This window comes from Centrocercus urophasianus, unplaced genomic scaffold, assembly GCF_019232065.1.
Source record: "Centrocercus urophasianus isolate 14NV4802_14NV808 unplaced genomic scaffold, USGS_Curo_1.0 seq_22, whole genome shotgun sequence".
NCBI lineage: Eukaryota > Metazoa > Chordata > Aves > Galliformes > Phasianidae > Centrocercus > Centrocercus urophasianus.
Genome location: NW_024884778.1, coordinates 11,114,041 through 11,137,665, shown reverse-complemented (window position 1 = coordinate 11,137,665; position 23,625 = coordinate 11,114,041). Strand labels below are relative to the sequence as shown.

At 40.3% G+C, this 23,625-nt stretch overlaps 2 protein-coding genes across 2 annotated transcripts in view; one reads left to right on the top strand and one right to left on the bottom strand.

Annotated features, from left to right (window-relative positions):
• DNAH12 (dynein axonemal heavy chain 12) overlaps window positions 1-17,861 on the bottom strand; it is a 63,570-nt gene extending 45,709 nt beyond the window's left edge. The window contains exons 1-22 of the mRNA XM_042823490.1: window positions 17,829-17,861; window positions 16,898-17,061; window positions 16,071-16,161; window positions 15,807-15,833; window positions 14,678-14,867; window positions 13,699-13,774; window positions 12,799-12,957; window positions 11,996-12,191; window positions 10,596-10,784; window positions 9,422-9,572; window positions 9,235-9,326; window positions 8,776-8,954; window positions 7,953-8,088; window positions 7,008-7,133; window positions 6,016-6,150; window positions 5,020-5,213; window positions 3,958-4,195; window positions 2,762-2,947; window positions 2,222-2,422; window positions 878-1,072; window positions 552-673; window positions 108-390 (exon numbers count right to left, since the gene is read on the bottom strand). Coding sequence (XP_042679424.1) covers window positions 108-390; window positions 552-673; window positions 878-1,072; window positions 2,222-2,422; window positions 2,762-2,947; window positions 3,958-4,195; window positions 5,020-5,213; window positions 6,016-6,150; window positions 7,008-7,133; window positions 7,953-8,088; window positions 8,776-8,954; window positions 9,235-9,326; window positions 9,422-9,572; window positions 10,596-10,784; window positions 11,996-12,191; window positions 12,799-12,957; window positions 13,699-13,774; window positions 14,678-14,867; window positions 15,807-15,833; window positions 16,071-16,161; window positions 16,898-17,061; window positions 17,829-17,861 — 3,363 coding nt within the window. The remainder of the gene's footprint in view (window positions 1-107; window positions 391-551; window positions 674-877; window positions 1,073-2,221; window positions 2,423-2,761; window positions 2,948-3,957; window positions 4,196-5,019; window positions 5,214-6,015; window positions 6,151-7,007; window positions 7,134-7,952; window positions 8,089-8,775; window positions 8,955-9,234; window positions 9,327-9,421; window positions 9,573-10,595; window positions 10,785-11,995; window positions 12,192-12,798; window positions 12,958-13,698; window positions 13,775-14,677; window positions 14,868-15,806; window positions 15,834-16,070; window positions 16,162-16,897; window positions 17,062-17,828) is intronic.
• A 267-nt stretch (window positions 17,862-18,128) lies between these two features.
• Window positions 18,129-22,277, top strand: PDE12 (phosphodiesterase 12). The gene is made up of 3 exons (XM_042823517.1): window positions 18,129-19,361; window positions 20,283-20,361; window positions 21,042-22,277. The coding sequence occupies exons 1-3, from the start codon at window positions 18,129-18,131 to the stop codon at window positions 21,482-21,484; spliced, it is 1,755 nt and encodes a 584-aa protein (XP_042679451.1). The 3' UTR covers window positions 21,485-22,277.
• Window positions 22,278-23,625: the final 1,348 nt, after the last annotated feature.

Sequence of the window (23,625 nt, the reverse complement as noted above, 5' to 3'; positions counted from 1 at the left end):
TCCTGTGATCAGAAAGAATTTTAGCAAGCAGACATAAAGGGAAGGTCTCTTCCACTGTGTGCTACTGTTACTAAATTATTACAAAACCTATACTACAAAATCCATACCATTCTTGATTTAGCAATAACATTGCGTATGCTCTTCAGCATGACATCTTCTACTTGAATTAACCACTTCTCCACTGCTCCTCGAGCTTCAGATGTAGAAATTGTTGAAATCAATTCAACACGCTCGCCTTCAGAACTGTACATTGCTTTTATATCCAGATTGGGAAGGAAATGTAGCTTTGCAATGCCTTCAAAACACTTCTTCAGATGAGGCTGAACTCTGAGAGGATCTTTGGTCTCTGATAGGATCTCCAACATTTCATCATTAGACAAGAAAAAGAAGCTAGAAAAAGATTCAGAAAAAAAGCAAAAGTTTTTTTTTTTAAAAAAAAAAAAGGAATAAAAATCTAACTGAATGAGCAGCTATTTTAAAGGCTGGACTTATTAAACAACAAAATAAATGTTTGGAATCTTTGTTCTTGAAATAGCCTAAGCACATCATACCGGGGGAAGAAGAGACGTTTTTTCTCAAGATAAGCATTAAGCCCTTTCATGATTTTGTCAAGACACTCATTACAGTTCTGAAGCTTCTCCAACATCCCTTCCAAGGAAGTAGCAGCAAGAACCTGGAATAATAACCACATGCCAACTATTAGTTATAACTAAGATGTTTCAAACAGCAGAAATTACTCAAATAATGTACAACAGAATTTTGTCCCTAGAAAGCCTAGGCAGCTGATGTAGTCAGACTTTATATGTTCTAAAAACAAAAACACTGCCGAAAACAGAGAATCTACTGTTTCTTTCCAAGTGCAGTCTATTTTCCTTACCTGTGAGTCTTTGGCACAGTGCTTCATAATATCCTTCCATTGTCTATCCACTGTTTGAAAGAGACGCCCCTCTTCTGGCATCTGCTGCATAATATCCTCAGAAGAAAAAATGGATTCCAGATAAAGCCACTGCGCTTGCACTTTCAGCCATTCATCAATTATGTCCTGAATTTCAAGTAGGCGACTCTCCCATTCCTTAATAAATATTTAAAGAATGTTACCTGAATATTTTTTTTACACAAGTAGTATTAAAGAAAATAATTATGAAAAAAGCAGATACTGCAACACTCCACTTCTCTAGAGGAAAACAGGTCTAGCAGTCAGCAAAACAAAAAAATGTAGCCATAGTTAGGTTCTTTCACATACACAGATGGCCGAAGGAATTTAGAAAATAAAATGCATCTGGAAATTAGTTTTCCCAAATGCAGTTACTGCTTTAGTGTGATGATCTTTTAATAATGTAATTATTAAATTATATGTTACCAGTAACAATTTTTGTTCCATCTCCCACAGCAAGCAGCTTTTGGTTTGCCTCCAGAATAAAGCAGGAACACGAGAGTACTAGAAAGACCACAAGATCAGAAGAGAGATCCAGCCACCCCAGTATCCCATCTTTAAGATGGACAGAAGCAGGTGCCTCTAAAAGAGGTTGGAGAAGCTCTAAGTACCTTTTTATGATATTATTACAAGTTACCTGAACCTGCTTAAATTAGGATTTGCTAATAAATTGAAAGAATTAGGGGGGGTAACTGCAAACAAATTCACCAGCTTCTCTCCTGGCCACAGACAAGGTATTTGTACCACTAAGACTACTCTAGCCCTGCAAAAAGATAAGCAGGTGTAAATTGATCCATCCCTGTTCTGAAGCCTAATTAAAAAAAAAAAAAAGAGAACAAAAAATCACAAAAAAAACACACAAAAAAGCCCAACCACTTCTTCCAGCCCTCAAAAAACTTCCTTGCCTAGAAGTAATCATTAGAGTTCAAAATTTGATTCCCAAATTGAAGAACTAAATCATAACATATTAATCATTTGAGCAGTAATGAAATACTAATTTCAAGATATTGAGAAGCAAGGTTAAAGTCCCTAACTAAAATAGTGACTTTCAGAGTACGTGAACCAAAGTTCTTTTGGTTGCATCTGAACAGCAAAGGAGAGAAGAATCAAAACATGAAACGTAGAAGGAGTTGTAACACAGAAATAATGTAAGGAGGACTTAAATGAACAAAGAGTCTCGACGAAATGCATTTCACTAATATCAAACAAAACACTATAATACAATTGGCTTACTTTTGCACGTTATCATGAAAAACAAACAAAAAAAATTGCTTTTTTTCATCATACCCTGATTTCTTTGTCAAATGGTTTAATGAAAGGTGATCCCCTCATTGTCTGAGTTTTCACAATCTGATCTTCAAGAACAGCTTGAATCTCATCCACTGCAGACAGAATATGAACACCAGTCTCACGATAAACAGATGTATTAAAGGAAATTGAATCCCAAGTTTCCATCATTGCATTCATTGCTCTCTCTAAGGAAAATTCCTAACATGTAGAAAGAAAATAATTTACCTTAGCTATTGTATTGGGTTCTTTTTTCCAGTTGATTAATTCTATATATAAACTTACCCATCTGAACAAGCTATTTTAATCTAACAGCATAAATTGTCTATCATTTTTTTCTTAGTAATTACCTTTCTAGTATACTGAAAAGAGTACACTCGGGAAATACTAAGGATGTAACATGGGATACAAATGTATACACACTCACTGTTGTCATCTAACAAGCCAGTGACTCATCAAATCTCTTTAGTAAAAGCATAAAGAAAAATATTCTAGCAGGTCACAGAAGCTCTCCCAGTGAGATCATATCTTCAAGCTTACCTTACTTGCACCCACACTTATGGCTTCAAATTCTTCCAAATAAGGGGCTAGATTCTGCTTCAAAATTTTTCTCAGAGTAGTTCCAGAGTCTGGTGTTAAATCATACCCTATTATGTTTGACATCTGCTGCCAATGACGAGCTCGCAAGCCAGGGTTACAGAAGACATTCACAGTGGGAATATTCTCCTAGTTGAGGAAAAACATTTATACCATAAAAATGACAACATGCATTATTTCTCAACTTCTTTTCCCTCATCCTTGACGTGCATTCAAAATGCTGCTGCAGTAGGCAACGGCATGAAAATGCTTTCTGAAAAGCGCACATGGAGCCATTCAGCTATTCATCCAACTCCTAAGTAATTACAGTCAATTACTGAAGAAGAAATATGAAATTATGAAGCAAAATCTTGTCAAGAATGTGAAAAGGCACAATTTTTCAACTATTTTATGTGAGATCAGACTGCCGTTTAATGTAACATAGTCTCATGTCAAAATTCTCAGCTACATTCATAAATGTTTCCCTGAATCCCAAAAGCACTTTTCCCTGTTTGCATTCACTCCTTAACAATCCAAATCCCTGTAACTGCTATAAAATCTGTAATCTTTTAAAATAAATAGGACAGTACAGTGTGGGAATGGTGATTTGGGTCTCTCTCTCTCCCCAATGATAAGAAGAAAAAGAAACAAATTCCAGAGGTTACTTCATGGTGCTTTTGTTTGCTAACTTACAGCATGAGCACTTTTCAGGATTCAGATATCCATGAAAACCCTGAATCCAAACAGTAAATCTTGGTACAACAGTTATTTGTACGTATGGTCTCACCAAGGCAAGCTCAACAGACATTCTAAACAATGGCAGGGTCATAATTATCACTCGAACAAGCAGTGGCCTCCTCTTCTTTTGGAGGCCCTCCTGGACAGAAAGAAGGAGGAAAGATTTCACCCAGGACATCTGTGTGAGATTAGAAGCAATTTGGCCCAGAGAGGTGATTCAACTTCCTACAGAAATCAGTAGTTCCAAATGAATGTGGAGTGAAACACACTGCTTACATAAAACACTAATTTCCAAACCTAACAGAAAAGCAGGTCTCAGACACTACAGTATTTATCCATACTGAGTACTGAATTTAGCATTTATCTCTCAGCATTAATTTGTAATAACTCTCATCTTTTTGTTTTCTTTTTTCTTCTTTTACCTTAAAGTCTTTCATCTGCTCCAGAACTGAAGAACACATCGTAAGAGTTGGATTCGTCTTTATTTCTTCTTCTCTCTTCTCTTCTGCAGTTCTGAGCGATGTCTTTTTCAACTCCTGCTGAATTTTCTTCTGTTTTTGTTGGAAGAGCTTTGACATTTTGTATATCTCTCGCGAAAACTCATCAAGCTCAGCCTCCATGATTTCTCCATTGAGTTCCAAAAAAGCACCATCCATCCATCTGAGAAAAATAAACAAACAGAAATCAGAATAGCGAAAGTAGTGCACCAACATGACATCTTTGGTTTGCAATATGAACGGGTCAAGTTAATGGTTATTTAAGTGAAAGTGAAGTTCTTATTCCCAGTTCTCATTCTTCACAAAATAGTGATGTACAACTGACGGGTGGGTTGACCATGCTCTTCTGCCTATTTGTGTAAAGCTTTCAAATCATTCACGTGCTGATATCAGGTAACTGCACAGACTGAGAAATATTTACTTTAGCTCTTTGATGAGATCAGTAAGTGACACCAAAAAATATAAGGCATTTGGATTTTCACTCAGAAAAAAATCCCACTATCTAGCCATACCTTATTTTATAACTTCCAAACGCAGTCATTTGAGCACACCTTCACAGCACTTTGTACGTATGTCAGATTAAAAGATGGCTTTCATTCCATACAGGCTGTGACCTTTCCAATTACATTTCTTTCTCTTTTGGCATAGCAAATGGCTCATTCCTAGCCTGGCCTTTTTTGTTTTTCCTTCTCCCCAGAACATTTCTTTCTGCAGAGCTTGTCTTATTCACAGACTTCATCAGTACAACCAGTACAGTCAGAAAAAATACATATCTTTAGTGCAATGCAAATGAGTAAACAGACATTTAGTAGCTGAATTAATTAAAATCAACAACCCTAATGCATAAATTATAGTATTTAAACTTGCAAATTATCAATATTTAGAAGAAAACAACAGTATATTCTATACCTGATGTGAACAAAAATAGCATGAGTATTTTGTCCATTCTCCCTTACTTAGCCTCAAGAATATGTAGTACTGAATTACCTTTTTTCAGTTCGCTGCCATTTCAGTATGAGATGAAAGAGTTTCTGATATGGTTCAACCTCAATTTTTAAGCTGCTGAGAAGTGGGAAGTCACTTAACTTCCATTTCATCAGAGCCTCTTCTTTATGAATAAAAGCTACTGTATCATCAGCTTCTTGGATGCTTTTCTGTAAGGCTCTCAGGTCAGCTACATACTGAAATTAAATAATTGTATGCCTTGAGTAATAACCAAACAAATAAATTATGCTATCAAAAAATCAGATATCAATAATAATAATAAGCCATTTTATTTTTGTCTTAGCTCCTCTGAGAGTAGAGATACCTTACAGAGAGATCTTGATAGTGATGAGCATTCAGCAACAGTATGAAACGTAACAAGAACAACTGGATTCTGCACCTGGGATGGCAACCCTGGATATACATACACAGATTATGGGAAGAGAGGCTGGAGACAGGCCCTGCAGAAAGAGATCTAGGGATTTTGGCTGATGGTCAGGTGGACAAGTCAACAGACAACAACTTCTGGCCCCAGCAGCCAAAAGGGCTGAGCAGATACTAGAGTGCACGAAGCACAGCACTGCTCGTGGGCAAGGGAAGCAACTGTCACACTTTGCTCTCTGCTGGTGCAATCTCATCTCAAGCACTGTGTGCAGTTTTTGGTGCAGTATAAGAACATGAGAAAGACATAAAACTATGAGAGAGCATCAAAAGGAAGGCTACAAGGATGGTGAAAGGTCTGGAGGGAAAGATGTCTGACAAGCAGCTGTGGCACAACCTCACAGTAAACTCTCCTTTGAGTCAGATGTTACTGCTGGTATATTCCAACAAAAGAGCGGGGTGCTAGGATGGCTTTTAATGAGTTCTGACAGTGTGACAAGGATAATGCACTTTTCAGTTCACATTTGTAAACAGAATTACTCTAAATTCTTTCCACAATCTCTGTGCATTAAAGACACAAAATATTTCTACCCATTTTACACTGGATATTAACCAGACCTGTTGCATGCAATCCAGTTCTGAGTATTCTTCAAGTTCTGCCACAGACTGTGTTAGCTTCTCTAATTCCACTGTCAGTTTCTCAGATTTATTAATTAGTTCTTGTTCTCCTTTACGTTTGGTCTCTTCAATCAGCTACAAAACAGTTGATTGTTTTCATAGTAAAAAGCAATGAAGGGGTTGTCAGTGTTGTCAATAATTAACATTCATAGGCCTGTCCAAATTAAATATTTAGCACAACAGAAAATAAACAATACAAGTTATTATCCTTACAGAAAATACATTTCAGGAGAGGTTGCTCTCCATATGTTCCATTTAACTACATCCAGCCCCTAATGCTAGCATGGAACCCTTGCCTCCTTCAGCAAAATCCAGGGAAGTTCCAATTGCTACAGCAAACACTAACACCAGAAAGAATGGATGTAATACAGGAAAGAATAAAGAGATTCTCATCTCTAGGAGAGAAAGAATGCTGAGAAGACAAACACAGACAAGAGGAGGAAAAGAAAGTAATCTACAATCACAAAAGGAACATAAGATGTTAGGTCTTTGCTAGTAGTGATTGCTACCTAAGTAGCCCTGTTCCCAGCATTCAGAACAAAACGTTGTTTTAATTAAACGTTTCTCAGCCCAGAGCTGAGTGTGTGTGAAACACACTGAGGCCTGGCAGATATATTTCCATCACCAGTCAGCTGCACTGCAGTGAATGCTTCCATTCCTATACATTACCTAGCACTGACCAGAAACAAATTAAGAGATTAGGACTTGCTGAGGGCTTTAAGTTGCAGTGACAATTTTCTGCATTTTCACATTCCTCCAAAGGAATCCTCCTTTGATACAAAAATCTGGGAATACATGACTTAAGCATCTCCGAATTCATAAGGTTCATGCTATATGTTTAGATACAGGTATATGCTGACAAAATAAATAGCCCAAAAGAAGTGAAGAATCTAACAAGATTCAAAATATACCACAAAAAAAAATATCCTTACATCATCATGCTCATCAAAAACGGGGTTAATCTTCTGTGGCCACTGAAGAACTGTTGCATTCAGTGCAATTTCCTCAGGAGAAAATAAATGAACATCTAAGAAGTATTCCATTTGCCAAGAGCACTCCTACAATAGAGATTTCACAAAACATTAGGAATCATAGTCTCTGTAAGATATGGGGTAGGACAGAAGCATCTAAAATGATGCAGTAGGAATCTTGCTTCCTGACTTTTCAAAATTACTACTTCAGGCAACTGAATACCAACATTCAAAATACACAGAAGTTACTCAAATCTTTGCCTCATTTGTGAACTTCTTTAGCATGACTTCTACAGCTGGCCCATCTACGTGAGAATCTCCAGGTATCATTCTATACAGTTTTGCAGCATAGATGTTTTACACTAAAAACCACACTATCAAACACCAAACCTTATGCACATCATCCTAACAGAGCAAAACAAACAGGTTCTTATCCAAATATGCTGGCACACATTTTACACAATTTTCCAATTTTGCTCTCCAAGCACACACGAAGGACCAGCACTAATGTATCATCTCTATTCTGCTTAAACAGTGAGTTGTTTTTGTGTGTTCAAAGCCATGACTCTTTGTATATGAAGTTCACTTTCAATTTATGTTAGCTTTTACAAAAAGAGCTTGTACAAGCAGCCCTGAAATAAGGCTTATAATCAGAATGTTTCACAATCTGCATTTCGTCAAGGACATGCAGAACACAGGGGAATGGGGAGTAAGGAGTGCAGCCTGCTGATTGAGAAAGGTATGTGACAAAGAATGAGCAGCACCTCTCACTTGTGCATGAACCAGCACTGTGGTACAGTAAATTCATACAGGCAGAACGATCAGCTGAAAGTCTCTGCACTCCAGAATGAATTCTGTCTTTGTACAGGCCAGTGAAAGATAAAGAATGAAGTAACTATCATTTACCTTGATCCTTAACGAGAGGTCTTGAATACCTTTGGCTTTTACCTCCTTTATGTAAGCTATTGTTTCCACCATCTCTTCTGTGCTCTCTGGAACTTTTAACGCACGTTCTTTGATTGCTTCAAATTCCCTACATATCCTATAAAATTATTTTGTACATGAAATTACCAAATTTTAAGATCTTGACTGGTTTCAAGTTTAGGTTTCATGGAATTAAAGTTCAAATTACCCTCGTACAGCTGCATAACTTCATGAAATAGAGAATGTGAACAAGTAAGCCTAAGAAAATACTGTTCATTAACTTAAGAAAAGGCTTATTTAGATTTAGGGGTGTACTTTCACAACCAAATGCCTCCATTATTTTTAATAACTACATGCTATTAAAAATAAACACAGTATCGTTAGCATATATACCAACACACCCATAGTAAATATTCTTCCATTTTGATAACATGGAAGCACTGCAAAACAGGGTTATAAATTATCCATTTTAACTCAACAACTGAATAACACTTCATTAATGATCTGACCTATGCTTGCAAGTTAACTGTTAGAATCCATTAGTAATAATATCTATCATTACCTATGCAAACCTAGAGGAATCGACCACACACATAAGAGAATCCAGCCAGTCTTTCCTTCCACAGCACCTACTAATAGTTCCCTCCATCAGCTTTTGAGCAGAGGAGAAAAGGGCATTATGTGGTGCAATTGCCATGCAATTTTTAGGTCGCCAGGAGCCCTAATTACACAAGAGTACAGTACATTTGCACTTCTGCTATGGATTTAACACACATAAGATTAACAAGAAGGACATTCTACTTACTTTTCATTTTCCTCTCTGTAATTTGCAACTATTCTGTCCATTAATATTTTTGCAAAGGCCTTTGCATTACTAGCCAAACCCTGCTTTAAATCCTCACAGTCCAAACAGATCATAGGGAAATGAATCACTTCAGGTAAATTCATTATTTCCTTCTTGAGAGCGAAGAATTCATCTATGAACTTCAAGAGAACACTACATTTCACACATCAGGGCCTTATTTAAATACTTGGCTAAATGAGTAAGTATTATATATAAAAGAAAATAAATAGTCAACTTTTTCCCATTTATCACATACACTTATAGGAAAAGAAGCTTATGTTATAGGTTTGTAGGCAGTCAACATAATTTGTAGCTAATGCTGAGTACCTGTTATCCTTCGTTCCCCTTTTATTATTGCTACATACAGCAGATAGGAAGAATTAGTAAATGTTACATATAAGATGTGAAATTAAAACTTACAGCAGTATATTCACCAAAACTGTGTTGCTCTGCTTCAAATCTCTCTACTCGTGCCTGTGCTGTCCCATCCACAAGCCAGCCATACCTTCCAGCTACAATTCAAGAACCGCACGTTATACAACACGTTACTGTACAGCAAGGTATTCATTGCAGGCAGTCGTTGCTTAAACACACTTCTGCCACTCACCATAGCTTTCAAAATATTCCTTTGCACCTTCTAAGTTGTCTCTGATAACTTTTTTCAGTGTAGATGCAGCCCATGCTCTGATGTGGGCGGGAAGCTCAGTGTGCAGAGTTGTACCATCTCCTGCTAGCCAAGAATGTACGGCCTGCACATTCTAGAAGTGCAATTTCCAATTATGAGATTCAAATATAAAAGCAATAAATAAGTATATGTTAAAGGCAATAAAACACTGTATCAGAAAAATATGAGGCCCTTATCACAATCAAAGCCAGGCAATTCATAGGCACCTATAAAGATTCCAGATACAAAAAGTCCATCAAGGAAGATGTAGGATGGATAAAAATAACCTAAATCATCCGATCCTATGTAGATTTGAGTTCTGTCTAACGTGCCAAAATCACAACTAAATCCAAAACGCTCCTCTGAAAGTAGCAGGAGCTGTGATTGAGGGCCAGTATTTGCAGGGGCACCCCTGGAATCCCAGAAAGGCAGCTGCCTTCCCCACAGTCACACGCAGGTTCCTATGATGCACATCCCTCTGTATTGCATATATCTGTTATTTGGGGCTTTTCTTTTTTCTTTTTGGTAAGAAAGAAAAGGTGCGTGAACTGATTTTGTTTATTGAGGATCTTAATTATTAACACAGATTTATGGCAAATCATCACACAAAGTTTTAATTAGAATGGTATTTCTATGCAAAATGTTAGTTCAGAGTACCTGCTAAAAAACTACTCAATTCACAATGTTAAAAACAAATACATTACAAAGACATAAATAAATCAGAAAGCACTCCTGGGATTTCTGAAAAACCTAAGGAAAAAACTGGATGAAGTTACCTTCTATCTGGTTTGCTTTTGTGGGTAGGTTTTCAGGCTGACTTCAACTCAGTGAACAAGCAAACAATTGTGGACAGACACAGTTTTGCAGCTTAAAACAGCAGACTAAAACAATCCGTAGCACATGAGTCTATTTTTCATGAACAGTGAATGACAAAGTGAGTTTCAGAGCCTGAATTTGTGCTGGGCATTCTTAAGAAAAACTGCAGAATCCTCATAGAAAATAAATATCTCAAGATGGATTTTGCTTCCCATTATCATGATAGCAGGGTCCTGAATTACTAATGTTCACATGCTGAGCCACTTATCATTTACACATTTAAATAAAGAAAAAAGCACACCTGGAGAGTCTGTCCTATACGATTCACTACAAACAGAATTGCTTCTTCCAGCTCTTGGAAGCTTGGATAAAACTCCACATGTTTTTCAGCAATAATGAATTCCATCTTAAATAAAGGTAGACAACTTCTGTCTTCAGGATCAAACAGTTTCACAAATGCTTCAACATTTCTTATAAGCAGATCTCTCAGCTAAGTAATAAAATATATCTGCTATTAGTTGAAGGCGCAGCAAGTCCCATCCCACTTCATTCAGTAAATCCCATTTTCCATTCATTTTAGCAGCTTTGGACCAGTTAAAGGATGGCTGTTACCTTTCCAATGACTTCTGAGTGTCTCAGTCCCGGCTCTTAAAGAATGCAAGCTAGTAAACACGCACACAAACATTCTGCTTTGGTCAAGTCCATGCATCTATTCCTACTACAACAGTAAGTTTATTACAGTAGTGCCTTAAATACACCAGAAATATCTTGATTGCATTTTCCTCCAAACTTGGTGAGGTTTTTTTCTTTTTGGATTTGCTACGGTTTGGTTTTGATGGGTACAGGTGTTTTGTTGTTGTTTTGAATGACAATTTGATTAGAAGATTATTTTTCTACAAACTAAATAAAATTATTATCCTTTAAGTGTCTCGAAAAGTTGAACACACACATTCCCACTGATTATTATATTTGTGGATAGAACTATGTAAATGTCAGATTTTTAAGTTAATTGTTAATTAAAGGATTATTAATTTTCAGTAAACTCAGAAGTTTCAAAAACAATTCTCTCAGTCTGAATTCAGTGGTATCATGTGAACATTCTCATCTTATTGCTAGGAAATAACACTACTGGAGATTCCCAAAACAAATAAGTGACCAGCACTTGAAATAACTGTCATCCCAATATGAATAACTGGGGAGAACAGAAGATCAACTCACAAAGCACTGTGCTGTCACCTTCCACAAGAATAAGCTGTGTTTGGAATTTTGCAGAACTGCATACATGAACACCTGCATACATCTCAGGTAAGCTAGGCACTGAGTCTGTTTGTACAGATGTGTTTCAAATAGCCCAGATTTTATTCATTTTGCTTACAATTATGCACGACATGTAGCTGTAGTGCTAAGAACAGTGATGGGAAAACTTCTGAGAATACTGAAATATTCCCTTCCTTAAGTTAATTACATTCTAGTTGGTAGAATTCATACATTTTCTGCATCCAAGAATCAGAAGGAAAACAATTATACATAACCATGAAGGATATTTTATACAAGGGAAGTTAAAAATACACAGCTTTTTGAATACTTTGCCAGATTACATGCAATACATAGGTAGGAATTATTGCTTAAACGAGCCCCACATCATACAAAAGCACAGACTCATTTATATGGAGTTTTACCTCAGGGAGGAAAGATCACTACCTGATTAGTCATCAGCGTAGCCACACAGCTGTAAAAAGAGTCAAGCTGATCCAAATTTACACCATTCAATGCTGCCTCCTGGGTGAAGAGACTGATAACTCTTTGATACCATGTATTCAGTATCTTCTCTTCTGCTTTGGAACAGCTTAAAGAGATATCAGTCTTCAAAGATTCACAGTCAATTGGCCCTTTTAATCTGGAAAAGAAAGTTTCAGCCTACTGTATAAACAGATTTTTTAATGGAGTAAAGTAATATTAATGTTATTCTGTATTAGAAACCCACATTGTACTTAGCAGAAAGCAGACTGAGAACCTAAGCATCACTTACGCAGCCTTAAAATAAAATGAAAATTACCCCAAGCCCCAGAAAATAAAAAGTTACCAGAAAAAAAATGAATAAACGAGGTAAAGACAATAAAGATCCAAGATTGAAAATAAAACTCAAAAACTGATGAAAAATAGCCTGAATAAAAAATTCAATCCAGTCCAATTGGACCCTTAATGGACATCATGGCATAGAGACTGACCAAATCATGAGAAGACCTTAGAAGAATTACAGGAAAATCACAAACTATACATAAAATGGCTGATATTACCAGAAACATAAGGGAAAATAAAATACTTCCACTCAGGAGACAGAAGAAAATGAAAAGTGTCACAACACAAAGAAACTTGTCCAAATGACACTAAACGACAGAAAAAAAGCACCCCCAAAACAGATTAAACAATAAATTCCATCAACTCTCCTACTGATCAGCTTCAAAAATCTGCATTGGTTAATAACTCACCCAAACTGACTTTACCTGAAACTTAAGAAATCCGCTAAAAGAAAGGTAGAGAATTCAGTATAACCAACATCCAGCAAGGTTTTCATCGTGGGGTGAAGAATGTGCAAGTTAGAGAGGATCCGTTTTTTTGCTTGGATAAAACGTTTATGCCATGGACTGGAAAAATCCAGGCCTCTGAGTAAATAAATACACAGACAAAGAAATAAAGGCAAGTGAAGTGCTCAATAAGAATTGAATAAAACATCCTACAGATAAACAGTAGGCACTTTATTTAAGTGCCATAAGCATATCTCCACTATGAAGCAGCAGGCGATAATCTGTGTTATCTCTATGTCAAATCATCTGCTTCTCCTGAACCTTTATCTATGGAAACTTCTCACTTCAACAACTGCAAACAGGAAGTATTTATCATCAATATCTAGATGGCAGACATTCTAATGTTCCAGAAATTGTGCAACTGTATTCTGTCTACCTGATTTCCGTTTTGCAGAGAACAGTATTTTTCCATTTGATGTCAAAGGTTTCACAACAGAACACCACACTCAGAGGAAACCTCAGCACAGGGTGCAGTTTCAGTGTGTTAAATTACTGCACAGCAGTGCTGCCTGACAGTGAAGAGTCCCATACAGACTCACTTCAGGGCAAAGACAGCTCAATAGCACTCAAGTGCCCGGGGCATTCAGAGCTAAAAGTCTCCTCTGTAATCATTGGTGCTACCCTACGTAACTGTAGGAAAAGTAACAGAACATAATCAGTGCTAAAACTCTGTAATTCAGACTTCCAGATAGAAGATTCTCTATAAATGGAAAAACTGCTTCATTAAGGGCCTCTGGATGTAATATTACACTGCAACTCTGCTCTCAGGTGCCACTGAGTGCTTTGCCTGTGGGTTATGAGCTAATTTAATCCACTCACAATGGTGATAAAGGCAGAGGTGCCTCCTCTTCATCTTCAAGTCCTTTCACGTCGGGCTTAATAAGAACACTTCGCACTAGGAAAAGCCAAACCAAAATGCATGAGTATGTTCAATAGGCACTGTTCTGCCTAAGTTGTTCTCCAAGATGGATCACACACACAGTGAGATGGAAAGGGAACTGTATCATCCAAGCCTTCAAATACAATAAACAAATAACAACAGGGAAAAAAAACACACACAAAAAAAATAAACCACCCCCAAAAAAACACATTTCCCCAACGGCAACTCAAAATCACAGCTTTTGCTAAATAGAATCATAACAGAGAATCAGGTCTTAATTCCAATCACTTTGCCGCCAATCACAAAGGTAGTATTTAAACGAGTAAGAGAATTAGTGGCAATTTTGTTCAGTATAAATACAGTGGTGTACTACAACTATACTGCTAATGATATTACCAAGTTAGTCACCGTGTAAATTGTTGATTTGCTTTAACATGTGTTCTTAACAAGATCAGCTTTCACTGAAATACTATCCAAGTGGCTAACCACTAGTTTTCAGACACAACAAATGTAAATAAGTTAGGATAGCACAGGATTTCAAAGTACACTTGAAAATTGGAACTTATTGATCTTTTCTGAAAGTTTAAAATTTCAAGTGAGTCGTACAGGTGATATCTGAAAATAGTTAATTATCTCTGCAGGTTTGTCCTGGGACCTCACCCAATAGGGAAAGCATCAATAAAACTATGGATATGCTTGTAAATGAACAGCTCAATAAAGCTGCTTTCCAGAAGCTGAAAAATATATTACTACACATGATGCTACACATTACATTATTTATAAATATTGTTACATGTATAACGTAATGCAATACATCATATTACAGCTTATACCTATTACACGTATGCAGGCACATGTAACTCGTTACATCTTAAATGATTTAACTAATGACAGTACTGTGTAGTTTGCAGTACTCACCCATGCATCTTTTCATACTCTTTTCAAAATCCCTTATTATCTCCCCTAAAAGCTTTTCAATTAACAGCTCTCTGTCTTTGCCTTCCACGAGTGACTGTGGCACCAGGCTGAGCATGGACATCAGCCACTGCTGCTGAATGGGAACCACTGGATTACTTTGCACACACTTCTTCATAAAGAGATAGTTGGTCTGAAAGGACAGTCTTATCAGAGCTCTAATAACAAACTGCATAAGTACTTCTTTCATTAAGTTTCACAGTGAAGTCTCTTTTTATTTACCATTTTTTTATAAGTAAGGGCAGAGAATACAATCATATGTTAGGTATTCACTGACTAGCACACTAACTGCTACTCTAAAGTTGATAGAACGGTCTCAGTGCTGAAACACAGAGCACTGAACTTTCCCATCATTTCACTTGTTTCTCTGATAAAAACCACAATTACCAATAAATCATTTATACCACTGTTCACACCACTGTTCTTCTGACAAACCATCTAGCAAAGGTTAAGCACAAACAGATGGAATTGTTTCACTTTTATTCATTTCTCCAAGTGATGCACTTGTTACAAAGCAGAAAAGAGAGCTGGATCACTGCAGTCTTCAGAATGCATTTACGTAGTGTCAGCAACCAGTCTGCTTAACACAAGCATTTCAGTGCTGATTTAGGTTGAAGGTGGCTTTCACAGATAAATTATTTTAAAAACCATACACAGTACAATTTTAAAATTGTACCAGTATTTGTATGCTACAGCTTCCTGTTGAAATCAGGTGAATAATGTTAAAAACTATTTCTGTAGAGGCGACAGCATGATCTACGTCCTCAACTGAAAAAAAATCCAAAGCCCCTTAGAATATTTGCTAAGTAATGATCTTTGAGGAAGATTTTGATTAAAACTTCAGATACCAAAGGACATACACATGCCTTCTCTAACAGAATACGTTCCTTCCACTGGACCACCAGACAGAATTACCACTTTTGCTTCCTATCCCATTTTCCCCATCCGAGACTATTGCAAAAGTTTTTCCTGTTTAGCAGGTACAAATTCCACATGACATACTCAGCTCCTCTGAACAGAGATATCATTCACTGTTCTACTCTCAAAATGCAGAACAAAGAATTTAACTCACTCGTCGTTGCTTCTGTTCACTGTTCATCTGTGTAAAGAAAAGAAAGAACTCCTAATGAATCAGAACATTAAGAAAATAGACTTGTATCAGTATATATATTAGCACCAAATTCAGTGGGCCTATTTGAGAATATAAATCCATTTATGAATTATTAAGAACGGACACAAGTATCTTTAAGGGAATATTAAGAATAAAAGAATAGATGTCCCAGTAATAAAGCATAAAATAAGCAGTAGTGACAGTATTAAAGAAATACACACTTACAGTGGCAGGTAATTCTGGGACTGGAGGTGCAGAACCTCTGTGATGTTTTTCCTCCATAGACTCAGAATAGACTTCTAAAGCTCGATCAACTCTAAAATGTGCAGTTAGAAGTGCAGCAAAAATAAAAATATTACATTAAAAATAATGTGATGATCTTAACTGACGTAACCTATTTTTTCATGTTTGATCACTAAAAAGTGAAGCACTCTGCAGATTCTGTCTTCCGTGATAAAAAGAACAATATTTGTCCTAACCACAATCAGAACATACATATATATGTATCTTAATTGATCCCACCAGCTGCCCTGTGCTCCTGTTGGGATTACATGTACTTTTCCTCAAACTACTACAACAGACGTTGTCCAACTGTATTGTGAAAAATAAATACATAAAGTACAGAGTGGGAAATAAAACCGTGGAATCCTAATCCTAAAACCGTGGAAATAAATGGGAGGCATTACTTTTGGAGCAACCTACGTATTTATCAAACCTGGCAGCTGTGATCCTCAGGCAGCAACACATCACCAAGTTCATGTGCAAATGTATTAAGATTAGTGACAAATAAGCCTTTTAGAAGTAGATCCATGCTTGGATTGCTCATACGAAAGAAAGTAAGAGATCCAGACATTGGTGCTCTTTGAATATCTCAACAAATACTCTTCTACTATTAACAGTTTTAGACGGAAAATATTCAGCATTACAATAGTGACAAAAATACCTCTGAAATGAACAAACATTGGTGTTACTTCTCAGTTGTGAAAAGTACAACGTTTCTTTCGTTTGAATTTCAACATTCCTTGAACTTCACTACTCCACATTTTACTCACAGTAACTGATTAAGCATTCTTTGCTGTTCTTTGCATCTTCGGTACGTCAGCAGCTTATTCTGTAATGGTGACGTATCTGATGCAACCGCTGAAGGCAAAACAATGGGAAGAAACCAACTTCTCAAAGTCTTTTGATTGGAAGGTGCTCCACCTGAGTGGGGCATCTGGCTGCTCCGTAACTCGGATCTCAGCTCCTGCTCTGATAGAGCCTGAGACAGCATTACTGTTCCTGTGGCTTCACTGCAGGATGCAGAGTCCTGATGGGAAAGAAGCAAATGGAAGCACAAAGCTGACCTAGAGGCATACAGAGTGAGGTCTGAAACTGCTGAAAGACGGGCAGAGCGTATTTTTCCCTTCATATTTCTCAGGGAAGGAAAGGATTAAAGCTATCGTCTATCTGCAAAGTACCTCAAAAGTTATGCAGCACACATGGAAAGATTAAGGAATAGCGCGAACACCGTGTAAAAAGCAACACAACGCCGCGGGTTCTGCAGAAATAACTGCGTGGCGCTGGGGAGCCCAGCAGGGCTCAGCCGGGCGCGGCTGCCCGAGCTGTGGGGCCGTTCCCTTGGAAACGCCGCGCACAAACTCGAACTGCATTTCAACGGCTTCTAGAAGGGGAAACGCGGAGCTGCATCCCGCCTCAGCGCTGAGGGACGCGGCGACAGAGAGCGAGCTGAGCCCAGCAGCAATTCCCGCCAGGTTTCCCGCCTGCCTGCCGCGCTCGGCGAGGACTTCACGTCCTGCCTGCGGACCTGAGGGGGCTGAGGCTGTAAGGACAGCGGGAGAGCTTCAGGCCGCTTTACAAACACCGGGACGGTTTTGTAATGCGATTCAGCAGACCGGGGCGGTTTTGAACGAGCAGAAAACGAGCACGAAGCCCAGGTACCCGGGGCAGAAGGGCGCACAGGCAGCTCGCCCCTCCCTGTACCTGATGTGCAGAACCGATACCCTTTCCAGACATTACGGGGACGTGAAGAGTTCTCCTGAGGGTTTCAGTCCCGAAAAGAAGGCAGCTTCGCGCTGAAGACACAGAACTCAGCGAGAGACACGCAGCAGCTAACGGAACGCCTGCAGCGCCCACGCGCGCAACGGCGCACCTGAGAGGCGGCGCGTTCCCGCCCTGGGGCGGGCACGAGCTGCGGCCATTGGCAGCACCGCCCCTTGGCGCGAGGCCGTGCCGGCCGCTCACTTCCGGCCGCTAATGCCGGAAGCGCCGCGCGCCGGCTCCATGTGGCGCGGGCTGCGCGCCGCCCTCGGCTGGCTGAGCCGCCTGGGCGGCGGCGGGGCTCCTCCCGCCGCTATGGAGCCCGCGGAGCGCGCCGTCGTGCGCTGCGTGCCGTCCGAACCCAAGCTGAGCCTGCAGCTCGTGCTCCCCGACGGCAGCGCGCGGTTCATGCAGCGGGACCAGGCGGAGCCGCTGGGCCGGGCGCTGGCCCGCATCGCCACCAACGCCGCGAAGGGCCGCTCCAAGGCGGGTAAGAAGAGCAAGAAGCCGCGGGCGGAGGACGGCGAGGCGGGCGAGGCCGAGCTGCCGGAGGTGCGGCTCTTCTCCAGAGACGGGCGGGCGGTGTCCGAGGAGGTGCCGAACGCGGCGGCCTGGCAGGACGGCGCCGTGCTGCAGGTTGGGGCCGCGCGGTACCGCGTGGAGCGCAACCCGCCTGCGCTCACCGAGCTGCGGCTGCCGCGCTCGCTGCTGGCCGGCTTCCCCGTGTGCCCCAAGATGAGCGCTGAGTTCGCCGCCCCGCAGCACTGCCTGTTCCGCTGGTACCGCGAGCGGCGGCCGGAGGGCGGCGGGGAGGGCCCGGCCTGGGAAGAGGAACGGGAGCCGGAGGGCGGCGAGCGTGTCTTCACGCCGTCCAACGCGCTGGTGGGGCTGCGGCTGAAGCTGCGCTGCACGCCCGGGGACGGCGCCGGGCGCTTCGGGCCGCCCCGCGAGGTGGAGAGCAGCGGCCCCGTGGAGGCCGGGCCGGGCGCGTGCACGTTCGACGCGCGGCACCTCTACACGCGCAGGGCGTGCGGCCGCGGCTCCGTGCGCGCCGTCTCATACAACATCCTGGCCGACACCTACGCCCAGACCGAGTTCTCCCGCACCGTGCTGTACCCGTACTGCGCCCCGTACGCGCTGGAGGTCGACTACCGGCAGAACCTGCTGAAGAAGGAGCTGTCCGGCTACAACGCCGACCTCGTCTGCCTGCAGGAGGTGGACAAATCCGTCTTCGCAGACAGCCTGGCCCCGGCTCTGGACGCTTTCGGGCTCGAGGGGCTCTTCAAGATGAAAGAGAAGCAGCACGAGGGCCTGGCCACCTTCTACCGCAGGGACAAGTTCAGCCTCCTGAGCCAGCACGATGTCGCGTTCAGTGAGGCGCTGCTGTCGGAGGCGCTGCACGCGGAGCTGCGCGACAGGCTGAGCCGGTACCCCGTGGTGCGGGACAAGGTGCTGCAGAGATCCTCCGTGCTGCAGGTATCTGTGGCCACCCTGTCCAGCAGCCGCAGCCCAGTGTTGTGGGCACAGTGTAGGGACGTGGCCCTGTTAGCCGGGTGCTGGCCGTGCACGGGGCAGGGCAGCGCAGACACAGTGCTGCCACTAACCTTATGTAGGCAATAACATAAAACTTTAAAAAAAGGCATCTTACTTTCTTTGCCATAAGTGAAGTCAGCTGGTAGAAGTGCTGGGCCAGGTGGGGCATTAGCTGCCCGTTGTTTCACTACTCAATCCTGTATTGTGATAGGTATATCACTAAACTTAATCTTGCCAGTTGTGACATTAACCTAAGTTAGCCTGCTTTAATAATGCCACCAAACAGGCGTGTAGAAATAAGAGTGGACAGATCTATGAGCTTGTGGATGCCGGTAAGGCAGCCTGCAGAGCTAATAGAAGTCTGTCAGGAATTTCAGAAGTGCTCCTACAGGTTTTTAATGGTATGAGTAAGAGTAGCAAACTTTCCTTGATAACTGGAGTCACCTCCAAATTTAATTTCACAAGAATACAGCACTACGGTTTGCTGAAGCCAGAGAGTCTTCTGTCTCTGTTTCTGACAATCGAGGAAAGAGCTGGAGGGGGGTGGGAGGGCAATAACTGCATTTTCAAACTACTGAATGGATTGAAGGAAAATGTGGTCAAACCAGAAAGCTACAGACAGAGCACTTATCACATATCCAGATGTTGGTGGAGTTCTGTGGTGGTAACACTAGCACTGTAAGTGGCTGAAATTTATACCTTATAAAGAGGATAAATAGACTCAATTTAGGAGTTGTGCCATTCATTAGTTTTAAGCATCAGATTCTTTGGACTGGGTTGCTGTGAAAGCATAAGTTAACTAATGCATTTGATTTAAATATATAACCTTTATTTAAAACTGATTAAATGTTTTTTTTCTTAAAGGTTTCAGTTCTTCAGTCTGAAACTGATCCTTCTAGGAAGCTTTGTGTAGCTAACACCCATCTCTACTGGCATCCAAAAGGTAATTTTACTGCATTCTTCCTTATTCTTTTGCAGCTGTCCCCTTTACTTGTGGAACTGAGGATTTTTCTGCCCCATTCCCTACCTCAGTGATCCAAGCCTGTCTACTAGATTTATTTATCTTCCTTACAGTAAGATTGCTGTGATCTGCTAGGACAGCAGTAAAATCCAAACAAACACAAGACAGTCACATTAAACACAATTTGCCTGAAACGTAGACCATAAAGTACAGCTCTGTGTGTGCTCATGGTTTCCCCCATCCTGTTGTACCCAAAAGAGCAATGTTGTGGTGCTTTTATCACAGGAAACAAGTTGGGCTACTGAAGCTTTCAAAAAGAGACTCTCCTCTATTGAATTAGTCCTATTTTAGTTCTGTGCCATTCACAAACACTGTAAGGTTAGTTTCCAAGAATTAGAAGGCTGCTGCAATATGGGTGTTTAAGGTACATAATTTTTTAAATTCATGGGAAGAAAAATTAAGCGTCCTCTGCTGTACAGCTTCGATGGTCACATATCGAAGACATCTTTGTTTATGGAAACTATTCTGAAATACAGACAATGGGGAATTTAAAGCAAGAGTGCTGTTTCAGAGCTGTATGCAACATGTATCTAAATGAACAACTTAAAAACTCTTCCAGTGCCTTCACAAAGTATTTTAAGTACATATTTTTACATCTTTAGGTGGGAACATTCGTCTCGTCCAAATTGCTGTAGCTTTGTCTCACATCAAGTATGTAGCACGTGACTTGTACCCTGATATACCACTCATATTCTGTGGAGACTTTAATAGCACACCATCATCTGGAACTTATGGTTTTATTAACACTGGTGGCATTGCTGAAGATCACGAAGATTGGGCCTCTAATGGAGAAGAGGAAAGGTGCAATATGCCTCTAAGCCATCCCTTCCAACTACAGAGTGCTTGTGGAGAACCTGCATATACAAACTATGTTGGTGGGTTTTATGGATGTCTGGACTACATTTTCATTGACAGAAATGCTCTGGAAGTTGAACAGGTCATTCCACTGCCAAGTCATGAAGAAGTAACAACCCATCAGGCTTTGCCAAGTGTTTCACATCCTTCAGATCATATAGCACTCGTATGTGACTTAAAGTGGAAATAGATTGGCTTTTGCATAATGCTTTTTGGAGTTTTTGTACAAATTGATGTGCTGTTGAGGAACTGAGGTTCAGCCCTGGCTCGTATGCTACTAAAATGAGAGCAATTTAAGAAAAGTGACTGTGTTTAATGGTGCTATTGAAGGTTATCTCACCGCTGACGTGAACTTGTACAACAATTGCTCCTTTCCCTTTTTATATGCCAATAGAAAAAAATATTTCAGCTGTAAAGTTTTGAAAGTTGGGTTATATATCCTTTTACAGGTTTTTAAAGGACTAAAATCGTTGAAGATATGAATTAAATCTTATAAGTGTACAAACTGAACCCTGATCAGAACCAGATGCAGAATCTGAAAAGAAATAACCATGGTTTGGATTCATTCAGCTCGTTGTGATTACTGTGATAAGACAGAGCTTTTAAAATAGACTCAGAAGCTGAGTTTATCAGGCAGTTTTTTAGCAAGAGGCATGATCACTGTACCTGCTGCCTTCGGAAAAAAACATTAATTAGCTGTGAATGGTCTTGTTCAATCAACAGCCATGTTAAATTTAAGATGATAATCAACTTGGAAGCACTTTTCTTGCCCACTTAGCACCAGGGTAGTGAGGGTCACTTAAACACTTACTAAACTGGATTCTAGATATAGGTTGCATTACTGTTCCATCTGTTGTCTATAGTCAGTAGTAGTATTTGAGGTTAGGACAGCCAGCTGGGGATGGGAGGGAACTCTGACAACATAATTTGATAATCTCTTTCCAGGTGTGGGGAGGTACAAAATAAATGACGTGGTGTATCCATTTCTGCCTGCGTTTTTAAAGAAAGAAACAAGTTACTTAAAACTTTATAGAAAGCACTTATTCTACAAAACACAAATACTGGTTTTGTACAGTGTTCCATGTGGAGCTACTCCAGTCTAGGTAGTTTGGATGTTGGGAAACTCGCTTTGTTATCTTCATTGAATTTGTTGGAAAGGGTATGAATCATTAACTTCCCCTGCATAATTAGTCCATATGAAACGATCAGCACTTAAAGGTATTTCACCACATTATCTTTCACCTATTAAGCTTCCTTTCCTGCCAGTTCTCACTTGATTTCTCTCCAGTCACAGTTGCCTAGCATGGCAAAACAAGTCCTAATGTGGTAGTGCAAAAAAACAAAAAAAACCAACAAAAATAAACAACAGCTTGATCTCAAATGGTAGAAGACTTAAAAGGCTGTTTAAACAGCAAAAACAAACAAAAGTAATTCAGAACTTCTTCCAGTTAGCTGGTAACTCTCCAGAAGATTAAGCTAAAATCCAATGCTGTGTTTGCAGTTACTTATAAAACAACACTTGAAACTCTGCCTTCTATGCTAATATTGAAATGGCCATGCAGTTCTTAACTAACTTGGTCATGCTCAGATCATAATGTTGAGAAGCAATATCACCCAATAAGGGCTTGTGATAGAATGCCCTACTGTAAGGGAAGCTAAAAAAGTACTTAAAGGAAGATGTTAAAGAACTGCAAGCAAAGAGGACAGCTGAGCCACTTGTTAGTTCACAGATGAATTAAAAGTAAGGATGACTTTAAAAGAAACAGGTGCCACAACTCACGCCCCTGTCATTGTAAAGGAGGCAGGTAGCTGGCTCCAATTGCTGAGAGGTAAGTTTTTCTTCTTCCTACTTGTATACTATGTTGACAGTCCCTACTGTGCTGGAACTGCCTCTGAAGAGGCAGTTCCCCTTAATCCCTATAACGGTGTTTGGGCTGCTGCTTTGCCTCCTTGTAGATAAAGGAGAGAGCATAGGACAGCTTGGCTGGTGCAGGAACCAAGTGATAAGGCAAAAACAGGGTACTGTTATAGGCCCAATCAGACGGCCCCTGCACACGGCAGATAATCCTTTAATATTTTTGGAAGGAATTTCAGCTGCACAAGTTAATGCTGGAGATTCTCCAGGCCAAGCATCTCTGGTTTAATTAGTAAAATGCAACAGCACAGGCTGACTGCCAGTAGCAGCACTGTGTCAGGAGTTAGGCAGGCACGCCTGGAAGTGTCAGTACTGGGATCTAGGTTGGGAAAAAGAGAATTCAAAAGAACTTGTGATTTTTGGGGAAGTGCAAAAAAAAATCCTTTGATATTCCATATGTTCCCCAGATGTATTTA